Source organism: Patella vulgata, chromosome 1 (assembly GCF_932274485.2).
Source record: "Patella vulgata chromosome 1, xgPatVulg1.2, whole genome shotgun sequence".
Lineage (NCBI taxonomy): Eukaryota > Metazoa > Mollusca > Gastropoda > Patellidae > Patella > Patella vulgata.
The window spans coordinates 94,546,672-94,573,132 of NC_065879.2; the positions used below are offsets into that span (position 1 = coordinate 94,546,672).

General features: G+C 35.8%; 3 protein-coding genes across 3 annotated transcripts; all 3 read right to left on the reverse strand.

The window, feature by feature from the left end:
* Positions 1-3,601: 3,601 nt before the first annotated feature.
* On the reverse strand, positions 3,602-10,648 carry LOC126818378 (zinc finger protein OZF-like). Its single transcript, XM_050545776.2, has 2 exons — positions 10,616-10,648; positions 3,602-6,299 (listed from the first exon to the last, which is right to left on the reverse strand). Exons 1-2 carry the CDS (start codon positions 10,646-10,648, stop codon positions 4,803-4,805), a joined length of 1,530 nt encoding a protein of 509 aa, XP_050401733.2. The 3' UTR covers positions 3,602-4,802.
* LOC126818472 (zinc finger protein 239-like) lies at positions 10,523-20,004 on the reverse strand. Its single transcript, XM_050545919.2, has 2 exons — positions 19,856-20,004; positions 10,523-12,681 (listed from the first exon to the last, which is right to left on the reverse strand). Exons 1-2 carry the CDS (start codon positions 19,856-19,858, stop codon positions 11,605-11,607), a joined length of 1,080 nt encoding a protein of 359 aa, XP_050401876.1. The 5' UTR covers positions 19,859-20,004; the 3' UTR covers positions 10,523-11,604.
* A 3,991-nt stretch (positions 20,005-23,995) lies between these two features.
* Positions 23,996-25,402, reverse strand: LOC130012479 (zinc finger protein 235-like; the record flags this gene model as incomplete). Its single annotated transcript, XM_056100522.1, has 1 exon — positions 23,996-25,402. A coding segment is annotated over one exon (1,095 nt), but the record flags the coding sequence as incomplete, so codon positions are not given.
* Positions 25,403-26,461: the final 1,059 nt, after the last annotated feature.

The following is a 26,461-nucleotide window of genomic DNA, read 5'->3' on the forward strand; positions in this document are numbered from 1 at the left end:
TGCACATTGGCGTGGACGTAAAAGATCCCTTGACAGATGGAATTCGATATAAGAGTACGCCGTAGTGCCGCTGTCCGGGCAAAATTTCCCTCATCGCACAGTGTATGGCGTATGCCCGTCTTCATTAGCCCAGTTCCAAGCAGAACAGTAGGACGTTAAAACCCCATTTCATTTCTTTTCATTTCTTGAAACTAGTTGGGAAGCCCCCCGGCCTCTACCCCATGCCCCGGCTCCTTCAGCTATGTCTAAGAGCTTGATTTGCTACCATATCATCTTAGCCCACTGCCACCGCTGCTTAATATTGAGCGACTTGTTTATTCGACTGAATTATTCGACTGGATTATTCGACTGAACTATTCGACTGAAGTATTCGACTGAACTATTCGACTGGTTTATTCGACTGAACTTTTCGACTGGTTTATTCGACTGGATTATTCGACTGAACTAACTGACTGATTTTATCGACTGGACGAGGCCACATGAAAATGTCAAATACCTCATCCCCCCCGCCCCACCCCATCCCCTTTCTTCGTTCATATCATATATAGGGACTCTATTCTTTTCGAGGCGGACAAGGACAGCTGTCTAGTCGTTCGGATGGGACGAAAAACCGAGGTCCCGTGTATACATTGGAGTGGACGTAAAAGATCCCTTTGACAGATGGAATTCGATATAAGAGTAGGCCGTAGTGCCGCTGTCCGGGCAAAATTTCCCTCATCGCACAGTGTGTGGCGTCTGGCCGTCTTCATTAGCCCAGTTCCAAGCAGAACAGAAGGACGTTAAACCCCATTTCATTTCTTTTCATTTCTTGAAACTAGTTGGGAAGCCCCCCGGTCCCTACCCCATGCCCCCGGCTCCTTCAGCTATGGCTACGAGCATGATTTGCTACTATATTATCTTAGCCCGCTGCCACCGCTGCTTAATATTGAGCGACTTGTTTATTCGACTGAATTATTCGACTGAACTATTCGACTGGTTTATTCGACTGAACTTTTCGACTGAATTATTCGACTGGTTTATTCGACTGGATTATTCGACTGAACTAACTGACTGGTTTTATCGACTGGACGAGGCCACATGAAAATGTCAAATACCTCATCCCCCCCACCCCCGCCCCACCCCATCCCCTTTCTTCGTTCATATCATATATAGGGACTCTATTCTTTTCGAGGCGGACAAGGACAGCTGTCTAGTCGTTCGGATGGGACGAAAAACCGAGGTCCCGTGTCCACATTGACGTGGTCGTAAAAGATCCCTTGACAAATGGAATTCGATATAAGAGTAGGCCGTAGTGCCGCTGTCCGGGCAAAATTTCCCTCATCGCACAGTGTATGGCGTATGCCCGTCTTCATTAGCCCAGTTCCAAGCAGAACAGTAGGACGTTAAAACCCCATTTCATTTCTTTTCATTTCTTGAAACTAGTTGGGAAGCCCCCCGGTCTCTACCCCATGCCCCGGCTCCTTCAGCTATGTCTAAGAGCATGATTTGCTACCATATCATCTTAGCCCACTGCCACCGCTGCTTAATATTGAGCGACTTGTTTATTCGACTGAAGTATTCGACTGAACTATTCGACTGAACTTTTCGACTGAATTATTCGACTGGTTTATTCGACTGGATTATTCGACTGAACTAACTGACTGATTTTATCGACTGGACGAGGCCACATGATAATGTCAAATACCTCATCCCCATCGCCCCCCTAACCCAACATATCATATATAGGGACTCTATTCTTTTGGAGGTGGACAAGGACAGATGTCTAGTCGTTCGGATGGGACGAAAAACCGAGGTCCCGTGTACACATTGGCGTGCACTTAAAAGATGGGGGCATATGGGGATGAGGGAAAAAGTCAAGTATGAGTTTATTAAGCCGCGGTGGCAATAACTAAGATAACACCTTAAAGTTTTAATTTGAACAATCAAATTTGAACATGAGGGGACGTAAAAAATAAACAAAAACAATGATAAAAGATATTGGAATTAGTGCGTTTTTTCTTTAACTTATACAGATTACAAAATTTTAATAAGCCATCGACCGGTTTATTCGACTGACTATTTGTTTTGGACTTAGGGTCGACTCTCAACATTTGAGAAAAATTGGCTAGATAATCCGGTCTTTCACAGTATCATAAACAATGTCTAAGGGAGGTAAATCCTCTTAAAACAAGATGTTTACGCCTATGAAATTAATTTAAGAATGTCATTTCAAAAGATCCATTTGATTGCATGCGAGTTCAAGATCTGACACTCTCAATTTTTTATTGTAAAATTTCTCTCTTCATGGACCATATCTATGCTTTTAAAATTAATCCTAATTCGTCGTCACGATCCATGTTTGTTTATATTAATGCAAGAATTATGGGATTTATTTTGGGAAGGGGCGCAACTCTTACTTGACTTGGCTAAAGAGACTGGATAATCGCCTATACTATTTGGGAAACCCACATGTTCACTTTGTTTGAATGTAGTCGCCATTGCTATGAATATATGTCATATTTTAAAAGTTTCTCAATGGACGTTAAACGACATGTAATCCCACAATAAATTCAAATGAGGAACAACATGTACCCCACCCCGCCGTTAAACATGTTTATCTAATTATCTGAGCCACTTTAAAGATATATTACCCCAGATACTTTAAGGTTATATTATTTCAGCTACTTTAAAGCTATATTACCCTAGATCCTTTAAAGCTATATTACCATATATACTTTAAAGCTGCATTACCATTGCTAGATATATTACCTGGGAGGAAACCGGAGGACCCGGAGAAAACCCACGAGGTTGGACAGGCGACCCTACTCCTTGTCACACCAGTCGACTCAATGACAGACTTTATGATACAGCGCGCGCACGCTAACCATTCAGCCATCCAACCCCCCCCCCGCGAAATTTTGAACGACACACTAAGAAACTTTCTCGCTAACCAACTATATGGCTGTGTTTTTCTTTATTTAGTTTGAATCATTCTATGTGTCTATGACTAGTCTGTGTCTACGGTTGTATGCCTGGAGGTCGGGTGTTCGATCCCTGCATTGGTCGAAAAAGTTCATCCAGATTTTCAGACGTGGTTTCCCATGTCAGTGGTGCAGAACGGAGGGTCTGACAAGGACAGCTGTCTAGTACTTCGGATGATACGAAAAACCGAGGTCCCGTGTATACATTGGAATGCACGTAAAAGATCCCTTGCCAGTTGGAATTCAATATAAGAGTAGGCAAAATTTCCCTCATAGCACACTGCATGGCGTATGCCCATCTTCATTAGCCCAGTTTAGGAGCAGAACAGTAGGACATTAAACCCCATTTCATTTTCATTTCATTTTGTATGCCGTCTATGACTTTATTTTGCAAAATTCAAATATTTTTCATATATATTTCGCCAGGTGTGCCACTATTTTTTTGTGTGTTCCAAGGTGTGCCACAGTCAAAAAAGGTTGAGAACCACTGCCCCAGACACTTATGCTACTATGATGTCATACATGTTTGTAAAAGAAATTGGTAAAGCTATTTTTCTGTAAAAAAAAATTTCTTGTTATTGTAAATATTTTATTCAATTATACATTTAAAGATAGGTTGCCAGGCAATTAAACATATGGCCAGAGCAGCTAAATCGTCCGGGCACTCAACAACAGTTGTCGCATATTTTTACTTTTTTCGGTAATGAAACATTTATAATACACTAAAATCTGATTAAGAGTAACAACTCATTAAATAATTATCTGGAAATCATAAGAATTTGTTTGGTTTTTAAAAAGTTCTGCCCCATGCTAACGTTTAGTATATGAAACATTTAATATCATGGATTCAGCTGTTCAAGTATCAAAATTCATTGAAAATCAATATACAACCTTAGACTCTGTGTATCAATCTGAAGTCAATCATATGATAACTTTAGCTTTAGAGCATCAGAGATTTTTCAAAGTAATTACCAGAAATCATTGAAAATCAATAGGATTCTTCGTCTCATGACCTTAAACACTGTGTATAAATTTAAAGTCAATCAGATATTAACTTTAGCCTTAAGAGCGTCCACAAGATTTTTTGTGAAGTGATCAAGGGCCATAACTCTAGCAGTAATTATCGAAAATTGCTGAAAATGAATAGATTTCTTCGTCTCATGATCTTAAACATTGTGTATAAAGTCAATCTGATATTAACTTTGGCCTGTAGAGCAATTCTAGACGCCAGCCGGATGGATGGATGGATGGATGGACAGACGGGGGCGACGACAATATACGACCGTATTTCAATGTAGGCGTATAAAAATACATCAAAATACTATAAGACAAATATCTTCAACAGGAATGAAATATAGTTAAACATCCTGATCCTCTCCACCAACTGTAGTAATGAAGCCCGCCATGCGATGGGCTATGTGAGAAATTTTTGACAAGAAAGCGGCACTACGTCCTACTCTTTATTTCAAATTTCAACTGGTGCCATTTTTATTGTCAACTTGGATCTTCAAATTTTGTTGAAACTCTAAAAACTAAAAATTGTGAAAGAAATTAGGTTTAATGTCCACTTGACACAGACTAGGCCAAATTGGGAAAACTATAGGGTTCAATTTTTATTTCTATCAGTTGCTTGTCCGTACGGGTTAGCGCACGTGCATGTGTGTTGTATCATAAGGTCTGCCACTGAGTCAACTGGCGTGGTTTCGATTCCCCTACGCGCAAGTGAATTATTGGAATAAAATTGAACCATATGTTAGTCTCGTAATGACCTGGTTTGTGTCAAGTTAACATTAAACCCCAATTTTTTTTAGGTATAAGAATGATTTACTTCAAACATCAAAATTATAAGGTTTTTTCACGAGTATGAATTCTCATGTGGTTGTGTAGACCAACATTACGACTAAATGATTTACCACAAATATCACATTTGTAAGGTGTTTCCCCTGTATGATTTCTCACGTGTATCTGTAGACTAGTACTGGTAGTAAATGATTTACTACAAACATCACATTTATGAGCTTTTTCACCTGTATGAGTTCCGACATGTTTCTGTAGATTACATTTATAAGTAAATGATTTACTACAAACATCGCATTTATATGGTTTTTCACCTGTATGAATTATCACGTGTGTTCTTAGATTAAAACTGGTAGTAAATGATTTACTACAAACATCACATTTATAAGGTTTTTCACCAGTATGACTTCTCATGTGTCTCTGTAGATGGACTTTCTGACTAAATGATTTACTACAAACATCACATTTATAAGGCTTGTCACCAGTATGAATTCTCATATGGTACACTAGATTACTATTCTGTGTAAATGATTTACTACAAACATCACATTTATAAGGTTTTTCACCTGTGTGAATTCTCATGTGGTTCTGTAGACTATAATTCAGACTAAATGATTTACTACAAACATCACATTTAAATGGGTTCTGTCCAGGATGATCTATCATGTGTTTTATTAGACCATTTCTCCGTGCAAATGATTCACCACAAACATCACATTTATAAGGTTTTTCTTTAGTATGAATTCTGACATGCTTCCGTAAGGTACCTTGTTCAGTAAATGATTTATTACAAACATCACATTTATAAGGCTTTTCACCCGTATGATTCCTCTCATGACTCTGTAGATGAACTTTCTGACTAAATGATTTATTACAAACGTCACATTCAAAGGGTTTTTCTCCAGAATGAATTCGCATGTGTGACTGTAGATTACTATTCTGACTAAATGATTTACTACAAACATCACATTTATAAGGTTTTACACCAGTATGGATTCTCATGTGCTTCTGTAGATTACTACTGGTGGGAAATGATTTACTACAAACACCACATCTATAAGGTTTTTCACCAGTATGGATTCTGATATGTCTCTGTAGATGACTGCTGCTAGTAAATGATTTACTACAAACATCACATTTATAAGGTCTTTCATCTGTATGGATTCTCATGTGGTCCTGCAGATTACTGTTTAAAATGAATAATTTAGCACAAACTTCACATCTATAAGCTCTTTCTCCTGTTTGCCCTTGCTGACTAACATGTTCTTCACAGTGTTTCTCTAAATGATTTTCTAAATTAAATTCTTCATCACACAAATTACACTGATAAACAGTTTCAATATCATCAGTTTTCTCTTCTTTAACATGACAATATTCATCTACATCATCAATTTTCTCTTCTTTAACATGACAATATTCATCTACATCATTGGTTTTCTCTTCTTTAACATGTATCTTATTGTGTTTTTCTAAATCATCATATTGTTGAAAAATCTCACCACATACAACACACTGGTGGAAAGTTATAACATCATTAGTTTCCTGTAATATATAAAAGTTATAACATCATTAGTATAGTGTAATATATAAAAGTTTTAACATCATTAGTTTCCTGTAATATATAAAAGTTATAACATCATTAGTTTCCTGTAATATATAAAAGTTTTAACATCATTAGTTTCCTCTAATATATATAGAGAGAGAGGCTTAACATCCACTCCACATAAACTAGGTCATTTTGGGAATAACAAATGTTTTTTTGAATTTTATTTCAATGATTCAGTTGCCTATAGGGGCCTTTAGAAGTGAGAGGAAAACAGATGAGCTGGAGAAAACCCATAAGGTTGGACAGACGATCTACTCCTTGTCACATTCAAGCGGGGATTCGAAACTTGACTTAATGACAGGGTGCCAGTTAACATGTCCACAAGCAAAGTCATCCAAATTTATATAAAATCTGGGAATTGTATGAACTGGAGGAAAAGGTGTATTAAAGGAAGTAGGTTGTTTAGTGGCTGTTTTGGGGGCATTTTATTGTTTGTCAATGACCTTTGTTATTTGTCAATGGAATTGTTATCGAATTTGTTTATGCAAATTCAATTGAATAATGTGATTTATTTTGTTTGTTATTTATGAATGAGATAGTCTACCATCTATGAAAATTAGTGATGGTCAGATTATGGCACCTATCGGTTTTAGTGATATCAGATACTGACAGAGAAATATATCGGCCGATACAGATACAATTACCGATAGTGGTGGATATAAAACTATTACACATTAAAATTCCTCGAATGGTATGATAATCTATGTAGATATATGTCATTGTTAGTCAGTCGGGAAACGCATGTTACTATTTTACCTCGGGAATCAAACTTGAACGCTGTGTTTTTGAAGTAATAAAATTGGGTCACACTTCCTACGCACAAATACACTCCCATCTATTATGAACTTCTTTATTTGCTGTATCATTAATGAATAAAGTTGAGATTATAATATTTTAAGCGTTGATTATGATACAATTCCCTAGAGAGATAGGCACCTGTATGTCTATAATATACTCTTCAAAAAATGTAGGGGATACTCAGAAACGATCAGCTCTCGTCCATCTAATAATATTACATCCTTGAATGTTGAAGCGATATCAACTTCTACAATAGGTCTGCATGTAGGCTACAGTATCTCAAAAGTTCGCGACTGAGAAAAATTTTGAAAAAGAAAAATCATAAAGAGGCATTATGGGAGATTAAATAAAAGAACTGACAGGTCTCACCATAATAGTTAAAAATAGATAACGTGAATAGAATATGCTGGAAATTTCAGTCAAATTGCTCCACTCTGAACATATTAGCTTTTGAATTTTAGGCCTAGTCTCTATCATCATTACTAAAGTCGGTACAATAAAAAAAACCGTAGTCTCAATTATCCATTTTTGTTTAAACGCATTATGAAAAGATAGATCTTTTAAGGATGAATGGAAATTTTCAGATATACAGATATTCAATAAAAACAAATACACTGTGTAATTTAATGTTACTAAGTAATGTAAAAGCAGAGAAGAATTTGGTAAATTGTAATATCATATGTATATTGTATGTACTTATATGTAAAACAAAATAATGCAAAATGTAATCGATATTTGGTCTTTATTTTGGCGGAGAAAATATATGGCTAATAAATTAAAATGAAAAATTGGCAGAAAAAAAATGAAACCCAGAGTGAGCACTGAACACGCTAGACCATTGACCCCCACCTCTCCCTACATAGAGAGAAACAACTAATACAATTATGGACAGACAGAATATAATTAACATACTCTTTCAATATATGTTCATGTAACAAATCAGCACGTTATACTCATAGATAGAAACTGTGACGGTTTTAAAGAAAAACATTGGACAGACAAACAAATATATTGTATATTATGGCCATTATAGTTTGGGGCCGTGTAGACCACATGCCCTTTAAATAAGGTCAATTTAATTCATTCCACTTCCGACGATTTCTTTACAGGTCATGTGGATTGAATAGTTACAGTAATAGGAGGCTACAATTTAAATCGTTTACACGTCATTCGTTTACACGGATTGTTGCTTACGTAGTAACAGTAATACTCGCCATTATTTTGTTTCTAAAGTTCTGCTACAGTAAATGATCCTTTATCTGGTAAGATGTTCTTTGGTAAGGTTCAAAATCTCTTTTAATTTACGGGAAAATAACAAAAGGAAAACAGCACAAGTTTTTCTTCTTTTCCAAGTTCATTTCCGGTAGAGAAAGACCTACGAGGTATATAATAAATATAGCCCTGGATCGATTCAACCCGAACGACTCACAAAGGACCCAGGCAATTTGTAATTTTCGTGTGATGTAAATGAAAAGGAAAGAAATTTATCGTCTCACCAAGAGAGAGAGAGAGAGAAATGGGGTTTAACGTCCACTCGACACAAGCTAGGTCATTTTGGGACTAACATATGTTTTAATTTTATTTACATATTTCTCTTGCGTGTAGGGGTCTTTAGCAGTGGGAGGAAACCGGAGGACCCGGAGAAAACCCACAAGGTTGGACAGGCGACCCTACTTCTTGTCACGTACAACCGAGAATTCAAAACCACGCCAGTCGACTCAATGACAGACTTTATGATACAGCGCGCACGCTAACCATTCAGCCATCCAACCCCCCTCGTCTCACCAAACACAATATTGGAATTATTTTAAAACATATGATTTCTGTAATGGCTGAATCGATATGCTTGCTGCATTACCTGGGTTGATTCCATATTTAATTACTGGTGTCAGTTTCTCATATACGGTACACTTATTTGAATTCAGAAGGGTTGGATGGCCGAATGGTTAGCACAAGGCTTTGAGCATATAAAATTAGGTTCAATTGCAAAATTTTCCAAACATATCATCACAGTTTGAATGGAAAAAAGTAATTATGTTACAAATAGTGAAGAGTGGAACACTGAAATCATAATCTTATCTTACCGAACATTTTTTTTCTTAATTTTCGAGTGACATGACTCCGGTTTGGCAGCCATTTTAAACTTAACAGAAATTTTGCAGAGCAGTTGGGTTTAATCAAATCATATAATTATACGGCAAGGTTCCACCTTTATTTCAATGGGAATTGGTTTATTATATGTTAAACTATGTACAGTACAGTTTGGGGTCAGTGTTAATGGAAATTAAGGGAGTTATAGAACAGAAACTTTTTAGTAGTCAATTGACTCCAAAACTTGCTCAAAGTAAGGCCTTAGGATGGTCAAATAGTGTGGCTGGAGCAAGACGGAAGACATCAATAGTGAAACCATTTCTACTAAAGACCCTACACGCAAGCAAATTATTGAAATAAAATTGAACCATATTAGTCCCAAAATGACATAGTTCGTATCGAATGAATGTTAAACCCCATTTCTCTTCCCCCCCCCCCACCCCTCTCTCTCCTCTCCTTTCACTCTGACAGACATTTGAGGTCTACATTCAACCGATAAGTGGCCGATCGGTATCAAGGATACTCAACCATTTTGCCCATACTGGAGTCGCTGATATCTGTTCAAAAGGACTCGGTAAATACCCCAAAAATATCATTCGAGACGTAAACAAATCATTATTTTTCTTGACCTGTATCTTACCCACTTAGCCACTGTGGCTCCCATAATACAAGACTCTCATAGAGGCAGTAAAAAAGAAAGAATAACAGGGCAAAGTCCTTACTGGTCAACATTATTTTTTTTTTATCCATATTCACACATTGTTTGAGAGTTCGGATCTCTCAGTGCATTTGATATAGTGTAATTATTTACTCTAGTACCGCTTCAGTAAATTGAAGCGTTGCAAGTCTTACATTTGGCCTTACTTTGATCACTGTAGCTTATCGTGAAATAGTTCAGAATCTTACTACTTTGCAGAACTACATCTGGCATACAGGTTTATAGATGTCACATGATTATTGTCAGAACTGCATCTGTCATACAGGCTTATTGATGTCACATGATTACTGTCATACAGGCTTATAGAGGTCACATGATTACTGTCAGAACTACATCTGACATACAGGCTTATAGATGCTGATAAAAATTTCGACATAATTTAGTGATTTGTATTGTTATGTACTTTTAATAACTCCTAATATAGATCATACTTTAAAAATGTAGACATAATTTGTATCATTATCAACATTTAATAACACATAAAATATAGATTACACTTTATTATTCATAATATTACAAACACATAAGTTAAATTCCCAATAGATGGTTTTATTTTCATCTCTAGTTACAGAAATGACGAGAGAATGTCATATAATTGCTAGTGTTGACGGATGGGAAACTATAGCTCTGATGTCGCATTATTACCCCATAAACCATTCTGACATCTGTGATAGACATACCATAACTAGGGAATTAAGATACGATTTATATAATATAAAAGGAAATAAACTTTTAAACATAATAAATAAATGGGATAATACCAATGTAAATCAGTCTGATCTCAAAAGAGCTGGTCAAATTGTAGATATGATAAATATGCGTGAGTCGCACGAAATTTACTCACATAAAAAAGATCTTAATGAAATAATTACTTACTTATGCCTTGACTAAATGTATTTATATATATATTGTAAATATTGTAAAGAAGTGTACACTAATGTACGAATAAATGTGAAATAAATAAATAAATAATCTAGACTTTATTAATTAATCATACAGCAAATAATTAAGTTCACAATAAATGGTGTGTATTTTTGACTGCGTAGGAAGCATGGCCGAATAATTCCTTTAAAAATTCATGTTCCTGTTTGATTCCCTGAGGTAATATAGTACCATGCGCTTCCCCGACTAACAAGGAAATGAAATGGGGCTTTACGTCCTACTGTTCTGCTCCTACTAGGCAAATGAAGAAAGGCATATGCCACACAGTGTGCTATGAGGGAAAGTTTGCCCAGGCAGCGACACTATGGCTTACTCTTATATCGAATTCCAGCAGCCAAGGGATCTTTTACGTGCACGCCATTGTATACACAGGACCTTGGTGTTTCATCCCATCCAAATGACTAGACAACTGTCCTTGTCAGACCCTTCATCCTGCACCACTGACAAGGGGAAACCATGCCGGAAAATCCTGATAAACTTTCTCGGGCAATGCGACTAACAAGGATATGTAAATAGATTGACTATAATGACATTCGAGACATTTTAATGTGCAATAGATTTATATCCACCACTATCGGTAATTGTATCTGTATCAGCCGATATATTTCACTGTCAATATCTAATATCAGTAAAACCAATAGTAGCCATATCGGACCATCATTAGTGAGAATGCTTTACTACAAACATCACAATTATATGGATTTTTCACCTGTATGAATTCTCATGTGCCTCTGTAGGCTTCTACAATGTGTGAATAATTTACTACAAATATCGCATTTATAAGATTTTTCTGCTGTATGAGTTCTGATGTGGTTCTTTAGATGACTTCTATTAGTAAAAAATTTACTACAAACATCACAACTAAAAGGTTTTTCACCAGTATGAATTCTCATGTGTGACTGAAGATTACCATTGGTGGTGAATGATTTTTTACAAACATCACAATTATAAGGTCTTTCGCCTGCATGAATTCTCAGGTGTGACTGTAGACTACTACCCTGTGTAAATGATTTACTACAAACATCACATTTATAAGGTTTTACACCAGTATGAATTCGAATGTGCTTCTGTAGATTATCACTAGCAGCGAATGCTTTAGTACAAAAATCACATTTATAAGGTTTATCACCAGTATGAATTCTGATATGTCTCTGCAGATGACTACTATCAGTAAATGATTTACTACAAACATCACATTTAAAAGGCTTTATTCCTGTATGACTTCTTTTGTGCTTCTGTCGATGACTACTCTGAGTAAATGATTTACTACAAACATCACATTTATAAGGTTTTTCACCTGTATGAATTCTCAGGTGTGACAGAAGTTCGTATTTGTGTAGAAATGTTTTACTGCAAACACCACATTTATAAGGTTTTCCACCAGTATGAATTCTTATGTGTGACTGTAGACTACTACTTGTGGTAAATGATTTACTACAAACATCACATTTATAAGGTTTATCTCCTGTTTGCCCTTGCTGACTAACATGTATTTCACAGTGTTTTTCTAAATCAGATTCTAATTTAAATTCTTTTTCACACAAATTACACTGATAAACAGTTTCAATATCATCAGTTTTCTCTTCTTTAACATGACTATATCCATCGGCATCATCAGTTTTCTCTTCTTCAACATGACAATATTCATCTACATTATCAGTTTTCTCTTCTTTAACATGTACTTTGGAATGCTGTTCTAAATGATCATAATGTGAAAAAATCTCATCACATATTGTACACTGATGAAATGTTATAACATCATTAGTTTCCTGTAATATATAAAAGTTATAACATCATTAGTTTCCTGTAATATATAAAAGTCATATCATCATTACTTTTTAGACAAACTCGTCAGACAAATGGTCAGATGGAAAGCTTGTTGTATGGATAGGGCCAATGGACCGATACAACAGCGAATATGACGTCATATCTGACTTGGCAACCAGAATTCCTGATTAAAGATATCTTCTTCTGTCGCTTCGAGTTTTTTGACGTCCTCTAAAATGGATCTAAACCTATCCACAACCGAATTAGAATATCCAATAACTCTGTATAGGAATCATTGACTTTGTGGAATCCACGGCATCAAAACTACGCCATATGGTGTGCTATGAGGGAAATTTTGCCCAGGCAGCAGTGCTACGGCCTACTCTTATATCGAATTCCAACTGCCAAGGGATCTTTTACGTGCACGTCAATGTGTACACGGGACCTCGGTTTTCCGTCCAATCCGAACGGCTAGACAGCTGTCCTTGTCAGGCCCTCCGTCCTGCATCACTGACAAGGGGGAAACCACGCAGGAAAATCTGGATGAACTTTCTCGGCCAATGCAGGGATCGAACACCTGACCCCCAGGCTAGCGAGCCAGCGTGTTACCCACTTAGCCACGTGATCCCCCCATTCAAGAAAGGCAGTAAGAAGAAAGCCAGCAACTATCGACCAATAACTAGTCTCACAAGCGTTGTTGCCAAGACACTATCGATATTGAGCTAGGTCATCATGAATCATTTAGATACCAAGAATATTCTATATAAAGAACAATACCCTTACAATCAATATCAACTAGAAAAAAATGGAATTGCAGGGCTATAAATTCGTCATTTTTGGGGAGAATCTAAGACGATTCTCATATATGCAATCTGCGCGAATCTTAAAATAACTAACTTAAAAACAAAATTGTGTTTATTGTTTATTGCCAGACTTATCAGAAAATGCTGTAGCCAAAATAAGCTGATACGGCCATGTGGCATTTCTTCATAACACAATTTGTAGTCCTTTGTCCATCACGTAACTAGTCACGTAACTTGCAAATGTTTTTATTCATTCGTCGATAATAAAAAACGGCAAAATGATCATGTGACAACCATAACTAAAATTGCTATAAAATAAAATTCTGTACGTCTATGATATAGCCTTCAATAATATTTTTTTTAAAATTAAGCCTCGGTCAGTAGTGTATAAAATAAAAAATCATAACGGTAAACGCTATTATTTAGAACTGGTTTATTGACATAATTCCAACCGATATGTCACATGTTATTGGATTTCGACAATGGAGATTCTGTCAGGAAAATATCTACTGTTTCTCTCTCCATGTATTCGATGTTCTATTAGGGAATTATATTCAATGAAGATTTAAATTTTCCTAACAACTGGTCAGTGAATCCATCAATGTATTATCCAGTTATTATTTTAATATCTACGGATTCACACGGATGGAGAGTGGAAGACGCGCAATTTGGAAACCATGTTGAGACGATCTTCAATGGCCATGTGGCTTATTTTACTGAACCTATTATGAATAATCAACAAGCTTGTTTTGTTTATTTTACCAGATTATCAAAATCCCCGTTAAATGTGCTAATTACTCGGATTATAAACCACTAAGGTTGTCTTCTTAAACATGCATTATGCAAGAGCAAAATCTGCTTATTACAAGTCTTTCTTTAGGCCTGAAATGTTATCTACCGGTAAATTATCAATTAGACATTAATTAACTTATCCAGACCATAATAAACTCTCGATGTCAAGGCTAGCCTTCGATGTTGGCTGGATTAGATTCCTATATGCCGCTAACGGCCGTTGATAATTAAATCAGAAAAATTAATGATTATAGTAATGATGACCGAGACTATGCAAAAATTTCACCCGCTTCTTTCTCAGCTCATAGTTGATCAATTTGACTGAAATTTCCAGCAAATAACCTTTACACTATCTAGTTTTTAACTATTATAGCGAGAACTGCCATCTCTTTATCTTATCTCCCATAATGTATCTTTAATTAACAAGTAATAATCAACCCGTTGTAATTTAGCCAAAAGTAGATTGATTATTTACGATAGTGGCCGATTCATTGTTTTACCAATCGGCTTGAATAGACATCAATTGTCTAAAGCCGACAAAATACAGCCACATGATGAACACGAACCATGACTGACATTCAATAGTCGGACTCGACAATTTTCCAAGATTTTATTTCTTTTTCAGAAAAATTTTACACGAATCCTTGTCAATTCGCAGCATAAGCTCTTGTGGGAATACTTGCGCGAATTAGATTCGGAGATTCACATGAATTTCTAGCCCTGAATTGGCTGCAAAACCCACCTGGACATCAATATAATTAACAAGAAATTTAATGGACAAATTTGGTTTTGAAGTAGTAAAATACCCGTCAATCTATAGTAACATACCAGATACCACGCTATATGGTGTTTTCTATTCACAGACATTACGATTTTTGACAATATGTAACAATAAAGAACTATTTCTCTCCCAAATAAAATCTCTTTACTTTAAATGCACTGCCAAAGGCGGTACACAATTACGCATTTTAAAATAAATTTCAAAACTTCCATTTCTTCAACATACCAAGTTTGACATTTCTCATAAGTATATAACCGACTACATACTGGCTAATGATCCAATTTAAATTTTATTTTGGATTTTCTGTAGTTACTTAACCCTGTCTGAATTACCTCCCTTATTTTTTATACCTTTATAAATACACTTACATAGTACGATTTCTTCAGCATACCTGTTTTGCATTTCTTGTGTGGGGTATTATATTAATATATTATAAACTGTACAATTACATAACTTAATAATTCCGATTAGTAGCTAAAACTTATAGTTTTTAAGCTTTTAATGTTATTGTATCTGGATTATCGTCCTTATTATTGTGATTTTTATCACCTTCTAAGATATCACGTCATTCCCAAAATAACGTCGACACTCAGTCAGCAGACGGCTGTCTCTCGAGACAGTCTACATTTCCTATTTGCTTCTTTGTATTCAGTTTTGTTTTTGTGACGGATAGAACATGTGCCCTATATGTATTGAATACTGAAACGTTTCTTGATTGATTTTAGAGCATTTAGGTTTAGACTACTTTTTTTTATACATTTCACCGATGTGGTTACTTGGATAGTTGAATTTTAATACATATGCTTACATTCATACACTGTAACACAGGTAACATTTAATCTTGTGCATCTAGCACTAATTTCTTTAACATCATTTAATAGTGCTAGATACACAAGATTAAATGATACCTGGGTTACAGTGATATTTCGTGTAGCATATATATAGAGAGAGAGAAATGGGGTCTAACGTCCACTCGACACAAACTAGGTCATTTCAGGACTAACATATGGTTTAATTTCATTTAAATAATTCGCTTGTGTGCAGGGGTCTTTAGCAGTGAGAGAAAACCGGAGGACGCGGAGAAAACCCATGAGGTCGGATAGGCGACCCTACTCCTTGTCACGTACGACCAGGGATTCGAAACCATGCCAGTTGACTCAATGACAGGCCGTATGATACAGCACGCACATGCTAACCATTTGGCCATCCAATCCCCCCCCCCCCAAGTTAATAGGATTCTTCCAGGAAGAGATGTGGCTGTTAACGAAGAAATGCTAAACTTCACCACAGAGAAAATAACAAGCAGGCACAATTTTAAACTAGAACAAGCGGTTGCCATGCAAGATTTGCCCACATTTTGCAAGAGATGGACAGAGAACAAGCTATAAAAAAGAAGTTATTTTTCGTACAATCAAGGGCCATAATTCAGAAAGTTACAATCCGATATGCATGAATATTGACAGGAACCAAGATCTTTGGGTTATAAACATGTATTTCAAGTTTCATCAAAATCGGATCAAAATTGTGAACTCTATAGGGTCACAACCTTGACATACCATATTTTTACGCTATTTGAGAACGGATGGCAGCCATTTTGTCTGTCAATTTTGGGCCAATTTTCACGAAATTCGAACTCATTCATCCTTAGGGTGTCACGGTGATATAATAATACGTTTTTTTAAATCAGATAAAAATTATGACCTCTATAGGGTCCACAAGTTAAAAACGTGATTTTTCGTACAATCAGGGGCCATAATTCAGGAAGTTACGGTATGATATGCGCAAATATTGAAAGGAACCGCGATTTTTGGGTTATAAACTTACATTTCAAGTTTCAACAAAATCAGACAAAAATTATGACCTCTATAGGGTCCACAACTTTGATATACCATATTTTTACGCTATTTGAGAATGAACGGCGGCCATTTTGTCTGTCAATTTTGGGCCGATTTTCACGAAATTCGAACTCACCCGTCCTTAGGGTGTAACGGTGATATAATAATACATTTTTTTAAATCGGATAAAAATTATGACCTCTATAGGGTCCACAAGCTAAAAACGCGATTTTTCGTACAATCAGGGGCCATAATTCAGGAAGTTACGGTCCGATATGCGCGGATATCGAAAGGAACCGAGATCTTTGGGTTATAAATTTACATTTCAAGTTTCAACAAAATCGGATAAAAATTGTGACCTCTATAGGGTCCACAACCTTGATATACCATATTTTAACACTATTTGAGAATAAACGACGGCCATTTTGTCTGTCAATTTTGGGCCGATTTTCACGAAATTCTAACTCAGTCGTCCTTAGGGTGAAACGGTGATTTAATAATACGTTTTTTTAAATCGGATAAAAATTATGACCTCTATAGGGTCCACCAGCTAAAAACGCGATATTTTGAACAATCAGGGGCCATAATTCAGGAAGTTACAGTCCGATATGCGCGAATATCAAAAGGAACCGAGATCTTTGGGTTATAAACTTACATTTCAAGTTTCAACAAAATCGGATAAAAATTGAGACCTCTATAGGGTCCACAAGCTAAATACATGATTTTTCGTACAAACAGGGGCCATTATCCATGAAGTTTCGATACGATACATGTCAATATCGAAAGCAGCCGAGATCTTTTGGAGATAAACCTATATTTTAAGTTTCGTCAAAATCGGATAAGAATTGTGACCTGTAGAGTGTCCACAAACAAATTGTGGACAGACGTCCGGGGGCGACGACAATATACATGTACGTCCACATGAAAATGTGGGCGTATAAAAACGAGACGACAATATACGACCACATTTCAATGTGGGCGTATAAAAAGGGTAGGCCTATAACTACATGTTATATGTCATCCCTGGCGGTTCGTTTATATAGTATCCAGACCCGTCAGACCAAAGACCACTCGGACCAAGACCAATCTGACCAAAAAAAAAACCAGTCGGATCAAAATAGAGACCACTCGGACCAACCCAAAGGAGTACTCCGACCAAACGAAAAGACCATTTGGACCGATTAATTTATATTGTAAGACCACTCGGACCAATATTTATCTTTGCTACTCAGACCAACCCAAAGGATCACTTGGACCAATTAAATTATATTATAATGCGTGACTTATTCATTTTAAAAATAAAAAACACACAATATGTTATTTATTATTAAATCACAATAAAAAGAGGCGAATAATTTTAGGTGAGTATATACATAACTTAACAATGTCTTCGTTACTAAATGTGCGTTACGGGTAAGTACATATTAGCAAATAGTCATCTTTATTACATCAACAATTTAACTGTTTTTCTTTGATGTGCTTCATCAATTTGATTAGTTTGTAACACGGTAGAAATAGTTCCACTACTGATGTCTTCTTCCGTCTTGCTCGAAAATACAGAATAAGTAACTGTTTGGCAAGAGAAGGGGGGTTGGATGGCCGAATGGTTAGCACGTGCGTGCTGTATCATAAGGCCTGTCATTGTGTCAACTGGCGTGGTTTCGAATCCCCGGTTGTACGTGGCAAGGAGTAGGGTCCGCCTGTCCAACCTCGTGGGTTTTCCCCGGTTCCTCCGGTTTCCTCCCACTGCTAAAGACCCCTACGCGCAAGCGAATTATTGAAATAAAATTAAACCATATGTTAGTCCCAAAATGACCTAGTTTGTGTCGAGTGGACGTTAAACCCCATTTCTCTCTCTCTTGGCAAGAGAAGATTAAGATTTCAGTATTCAACACTTTATTATTGGTTCAAGTAGTCATATTAAAACAAACACAATTATTAATTTATTAAAACAACACTTTATTATTGGTCCGAGTGGTCTTTTTGTATGGTCCGAGTAGCTTTTTTGTTTGGTCCGAGTGGTCTATCAGTTGGTCCGACTGGTCTTGCTCCGAGTGGTCATGGATTCTTTTATAATGCACGTGGCTTGAATAGTAATAGGGGTTTCAGGTCACGTGACTTTAGCGTGAAATCGGACAGCCAGCGGCTGAAATATAGCCCACTTCGAACTACGATTCTGAATTACTATTTTATGTAAATGCATTACTAGCAATTGTATTGAAATAGTTTAATATCAATCTCAATATCTGCAAAGATTCAGGCTAAAAAATTATCGAAATGTAAGCGAAATTACCGTTTGTTTACATGAGACGCTCGCGGGAAAATACCGCTCTGACGTCACGCGGCCTGAGATTTTCCATTGCTACGACTCACTTCATTGGTGAATCCGCAGCTTAGTTACCGGGGGATTTTGATATAGAACCAATCATACGATAGATAACATTTTTGTGGTTATTATGGTTGTTGATACCACGTGATCGGACAAGTAGACCCGTAGAAAATGGGATTTATCTGTTTTGATGACTGAAAATTGCCAAATTTCGACTAAATATAAAAAAACTTTCTTGAGGTATCATCCAGATTATAAATATTTGACATATTATCATTTAAATTATTACGATTTTAATAAATTTTAGCGGACAATAACGTGCGGATTTCAGTTTTAAAATTGGTACTAGCGATTCTGAAGGGAAAATACCGCTTATGACGTCACTCAAATATGACTGAAAAGCACTTATTTTGGTGCCATGCCACGCATTGACTGGTATAGAGCATTTTGATTACATTATTGACGTCGATCTCGGATTTTAAAATTCCATAACTTTGGATCTAATTAGAATATTTTGATGAAATAAAAAAATTTGGGTAGCATTTTATATATATTTTCACAAAATATTTTTAAAAAATTTTTTTCTGTCATTTGAAACTTTGACCTGAAACCCCTAATAGTAACAGTAATACTCACCATTATTTTGTATGTAAAGTTCTGCTACAGTAAATGATCCGTTGTCTGGTAAACAGTCCTTGGTGTGGTTCAAAATCTGCTTCAACAAATAGGGGAAAACAACGAAGGGAAAACAACGAAGAGCAAAAAACAAGTCTTTGTTCTTTCCAAAGTTCATTTCCGGTATAGAACGGATATGGGTTGTATATTAAATATGGCCATGGATCTATCTAACGCGAACAATTCACAAATGCAACGCGTTACTGGACTTGTAATTTTCGTCTGATGTAAATCAAAAGGAAAGGAATTTAACGTCTCACTAACACAATATTACAATTAGTTTAAGACATATGATTGCTGTAATGTCTGAGTCGATAAGATATTATAATTTCGCAAACCCACCTGCAAAGGATATTAAAAGAAATTGGATTTAAATTTTACAATTCCCATGGCAAGAGATTTGCGAAAGAAACTACTGATATTGTGACAGCCAGACACAATTATTTGAGAAATGTTGCCAAATACAGGTATTATGGACTTTCCACTGACTGGTTGAAAGAAAATAGTTGCTTAAACAGATAAACAATCCAACCTGAAAGTCGTTTTGTGCACAGATAGTTTTATTTATAAGCACATAGTATCCTGCAATTGCACATTTTTTAACCTAAAGTATTAAATATCTTGGTTATGTTTGAAAATGCAACTACAGTATGTTACAAAAAAAAAGTATTTTGATAAGAATCTAAAATTAGATTTGAGTTTTCCTGTTTTAATTTGCATTTTTTTTAGTGTAAAGATGAAGGATATGAAATTGTATATCTAGATGAGACGTGGATTAACGCAAATCATTGTAAACATGGCGTTTGGACGGAAAGTTGAAAAGGTAAAACAAAGTTTTATTTTAAATGCAAAATATATTCTGAGTTTATTATTCGAATATTATTTGATATATGTGTAGTGTCCTCTAACAAGAGGTCTGCTATCAGTGTAGGTAATTCTGCCACCATTGACTACTTCCTGTGAGTCACAGATGAGCAGTTAAGAGATTAACCAAAAGGTAATCTTCCCTTGCTCATAAAACGAACAACAACTTGTAAATTAAATTACTGTTTATTCGTGAAGGACTTCTAAACTCAGGAGTCTTAGTTACAAATAATGTTGCAATGTTTTAGATACCTATCAGGCAATAAAGTAGCGGACGTTTAGTCTAACCCAGATTGCAATAATAATGATGGCTCTATACAAGGCCCTAATATATTGTACATGAAACAACTAGTCAAAATCATAGTAACAAAACAAACCGGAAGGAACTAAATGGCGGTGCAAAAATATATACAATGACATAAAATGAAATTGACCATGCTGTTTTGATGTAAACACATTTTTTATATTTTTTTCCTTGATAATTTATTCAATTATACATTTAAAAATACATGAGAATACCGCAAGACAAACATATTCAACAAAAAAATATCAAAATACTATAAGACAAGCATCTTCAACAGTAATACATCGAAATACTTTAAGACAAACATCTTCCAACAGAAAATCCATCAAAATACCGTAAGACAAACATCTTCAACAGAAATAAAATAAAACATAGTTAAACATCCTGATCCTCTCCACCAACTGTAGTAATGAAGACAAGCAATGAGCTATGTGTTTGAGGGGGGGGGGGGCGGGTGTCACGGTGGTTAAGTGGGTAGGCTGTAGTGCTGCTGTCCGGGCAAAATTTCCCTAATAGCATACTGTATGGTGTATGCCCATCTTTATTAGAGCCCAGTTCGGAGCAGAACAGTAGGATGTTTAACCCCATTTCATTGCAATGTGCTATGTGGGAAATTTTTTGCCAGGACAGTGGCACTACGTCCTAGTCAAATTTCAAACTGGTGACATTTTTATTGTTAACTTGTGTCTTCAAATCAGGTTGAAACTCTAAAAGATGAGATGGGGTTTAACATCCACTCAACACAAACTAGGTTTTTTTGGGGCTAACATATGGTTCAATTTTATTTCAATAATTCGCTTGTGAGTATGCGTCTTTACATTTTTTACTTGTGTTGATATTTTTTATATCAAAAAAGACTTGTAGGAGATTCTCTGTATACATGTACATGTATGCAATATTGGCAAAATTAGAAAATCCATCTCTTCAAATGCAACTCACTAAGTAATCAGTTTATTTATAACTTCACAGCTCGATAATTATAACCGCCTATTCCACTAAAACTCAGATAAATTTTAAAAGGTCCAAAACTTGTAGACACTCTCTACACTGGCTGCCAATAGCATACAGAGTAGAATACAAAAACAAACTACCAATAACAAACAGAATACAAGCCAACAGTGAGGTTGATGTCCCCCGCCGAAATCCCAAAATAAATAGATGACACATATTAATTAATCACACATTTATTTTTTTCAAAATATCGAGTAATCAACCTACACACTAAGTTTCGTCACTCTCTATCAGATAGAATCAAGATTATCTTGTCCTAAAGCATCGACCAATGAAATTGATTAGCTCTGCTCAGCTTTAGCTCGAAATGTTAATCTTTGAACTCAGTCAAGACATTCACCTAACGAACATCTACATCAGGTTTAAACATTCTACCTCAATTAAAAGCAGAGTTTTTATGTTCCAAAGTCTTGACCAATCAAACTGCTTATCGCTCCTTAGCCCAGGCAGAACATTCGCACAATCAAACTTAGTCAAGATAATGACATAATGAATTTATATTCAGAGTTTCATCGCTCTCACTTCATTATAACCAAAGTCAATGTGCCCCTAAAGCATCAACCAACCGGATTGCTTATCCCTGCCTACCATAAGCAGACAATGTTCATCATTGAACTCCATCAAGGGATTCACCTCATAAATGCCTACGCCAAGTTTGAACATTCTACCTCAATTAGAAATGAAATGAAATGGGGTATAACGTCCTACTGTTTTGCTCCGAACTGGGCTAATGAAGACGGACCTCAATTGGAAGGAGAGTTATTGTGTTCCAAAATCTTGGCCAATCAAATCGCTCTGCTTACCCTGAGCAGAAAATGCTCATTATCGAACTTAGTCAAGGTATTGATGTAATGAAACTATACACCAAGTTTCATCACTCTCACTAATGAAGACGGACCTCAATTAGAAGGAGAGTTATTGTGTTCCAAAATCTTGGCCAATCAAATTGCTCTGCTTACCCTGAGCAGAAAATGCTCATTATCGAACTTAGTCAAGGTATTGATGTAATGAAACTATACACCAAGTTTCATCACTCTCACTTAATTAGAACTAAAGTTATCATGTCCCAAAGCATTAACCAATCAAATTGGTTATCTCTGCTTATCCTAAGCGGAAAATGCTCATCTTCGAACTCCATCAAGGCATTGGCCTAATAAACACCTACACCAAGTTTGAACATTCTAGCTCAATTAGAAAGAGAGTTATTGTGTCCCAAAATGTGTGACGGACAGACAGACGGACGAACCCATTTTAATAGTCCCCTGCTTTCTTCGAAAGGCGGGGGACAATAAAATATTGTATAAAGGCCCCTATAATTTAATCATCATATGATAACAACTCATTCTACATAACACCCCTATAATTTATCATCATATGGTAACAGGTCATTCTATGTACAAGCACCATTCAATGTACAATTAAAATTCATAATCTCACTGCTATTTAAAAAAGACTTTTACCCAATGATCCTTTTATATAATTTACCCAGAGCTATTTTAATTTCTAAATACATGTAATTTTATCTAAATCACAACTTTTATATATATCTTATCATGCTCTTTTTATTATGTCTTGATGTAAAATGTCTTTTACAAAGTGCACATGAACACATTTATGTGACCGATGTGAACGATAGAATAAATGAAATGAAATGGGGTTTAACGTCCTACTGTTCTGCTCCTAAATTGGGCTAATGAAGACGGGCATAGGCCATACAGTGTGCTATGAGGGAAATTTTGCCTGGGCAGCGGCACTATGGCCTACTCTTATATCGAATTCCAACTGCCAAGGGATCTTTTACGTGCACGTCAATGTGTACATGGGAACTCGGTTTTTCGTCCCATCCGAACGACTAGACAGCTGTCCTTGTCAGGCCCTCCGTCCTGCATCACTGACGAGGGGAAACCACGCCGGAAAATCTGGATGAACTTTCTCGGCCAATGCAGGGATCGAACACCCGACCTCCAGGCTAGCGAGCCAGCGCCTCACCCACTTAGCCACCGTGATCCCTGTGAACGATAGAAAAGTGTAATAATAATAATAATAGAGTCTATGCAAATAAGTGTTTTGCTCCAGTATGAATTCTCATGTGGTTCTGTAGACCAAAATTCAGACTAAATGATTTACTACAAACATTTTATTTATAAGGTTTTTTTCCAGTATGAAGTGTTATGTGTGACTGTAGATTAATAATATAAGAGATAGTGGTGAATGATTTACTTTAAACATCATATTTATAAGGTTTTTCCTCCAGTACGAATTCTGAGGTGTGTTTGTAGACTTCTACTACCGTTAGTAAATGATTTACTACAAACATCATATTTATGATGAGCTCTGACATGTTTCTGTAGACTAACTTTATGAGTAAATGATTTACTACAAACATCACATTTAAACGGCTTCTTTCCAGTATGAATTCTCATGTGTGTTCTTAGATTGAAACTGGTAGTAAATGATTTACTACAAACAACACACTTATAAGGTTTTTCACCAGTATGAATTCTGATGTGTCTCTGTAGAATACTACTCTCAGTAAATGATTTACTACAAACATCACATTTAAAAGGCCTTTCTCCTGTGTGACTTCTCACATGATTCTTTAGATAACATTTATGAGTAAATGATTTATTACAAACATCACATTTATATGGTTTGTCACCGGTATGATTTCTCATGTGGTGTTGTAGATTACTTTTATGACTAAATGATTTACTACAAACATCACATTTATAAGGTGTTTCACCAGTATGAATTTTGACGTGGCTCTGTAGATTACAATTCAGGCTAAATGATTTACTACAAACATCACATTTATATGGTTTTTCACCCGTATGATTCCTCTCATGACTCTGTAGATGTCCTTTCTGACTAAATGATTTACTACAAACATCACATTTATAAGGCATTTCTCCAGTATGAATTCTCATGTGAATCTGTAGGTTACTATTCATGGTAAATGATTTATTACAAACATCACATTTATAAGGTTTTTCACCTGTATGACTTATCACATGATTCCTTAGAGTACTACTATGAGTAAATGATTTACTACAAACATCACATTTATATGGTTTTATCCCAGAATGAGTTCTCATGTGTGGCCGTAGATTACTACTATGACTAAATGATTTACCACAAACATCACATTTATAAGGTTTTACACCAGTATGAATTCTGATGTGGTTCTGCAGATTAAAGTTTGAAGTGAATGATTTATCACAATCATCACATTTATAAGCTCTTTCCCCGGTTTGCCCTTGCTGAATAACGTGTTCTTCACGGTGTTTTTCCAAATTTGTTTTTAATTGAAATGCTTCATCACACAAATTACACTGATAAACAGTTTCAATATTAGTTTTCTCTTCTTTAACATGACAATATCCATCTACATCATCTGTTTTCTCTTCTTTAACATGACAATATTCATCTACATCATCAGTTTTCTCTTCTTTATCATGCCAATATCCAACTATATCATCAGTTTTCTCTTCGTTAACATGGCAATATTCATCTACATCATCAGTTTTCTCTTCTTTAACATGTATCTTATTGTGTTTTTTTAAATCATCATATTTTTTAAAACTTTCATCACATATTGTACACTGATGAAAGGTTATAACATCATTAGTATCCTGTAATATATAAAAGTTATAACATCATTAGTTTCCTGTAATATATAAAAGTTATAACATCTTTAGACAAACTCTTCAGACAAATTGTCGGATGGAAAGCTTGTTGTATGGATAGAACCAGTTCTTTTCTCATCCAACGGACTGATACAACAGCCAATATGACGTCATATCTGACTTGGCAACCAGAACTCTTAATTAAAGACATCTTCTTTTGTCGCTTCGAGTACTTTGACATCCTCTGAAATGGATCTAAACCTATCCCCGACCGAATAAAAATATGTAATAACTCTGTATAGGAATCGTGGACTTTGTGGAATCCACGGCATGAAAACTACGTGAAGATAGCGTTAGGAAATGTTGTCTTATGGCCATTTTATTCAATTACTAAGAAGGAACTAAGGCCGTGGTTAATTAATTGTATGTTTCTCATGACCTGAGTTTTTGAAAACAACATGCTACGTGAGGTAATTATCAATTATTGAGATGGAATCCAAAACTTGTCGAAAAAACTAAAGCAACATAAACTCTTATAGCTATGGGCATGCTGTGGTTTATAACAAAAAGCTCTTCAGTCCATTGATGAGTACACAGGAAGAGGTCTTTTTTAAAGAAACTCTCAGTCAGGGAACATCTACATGTACACTGGCTATTAGGGGCTCAGGGCTAGGGCCTAGTTTAATTCATCAGATTTCTTAGGAGTATGCGATCTGTTTCTAAAATATACAAATTTATTTGATTAAAAATAAAGTCTTTAGT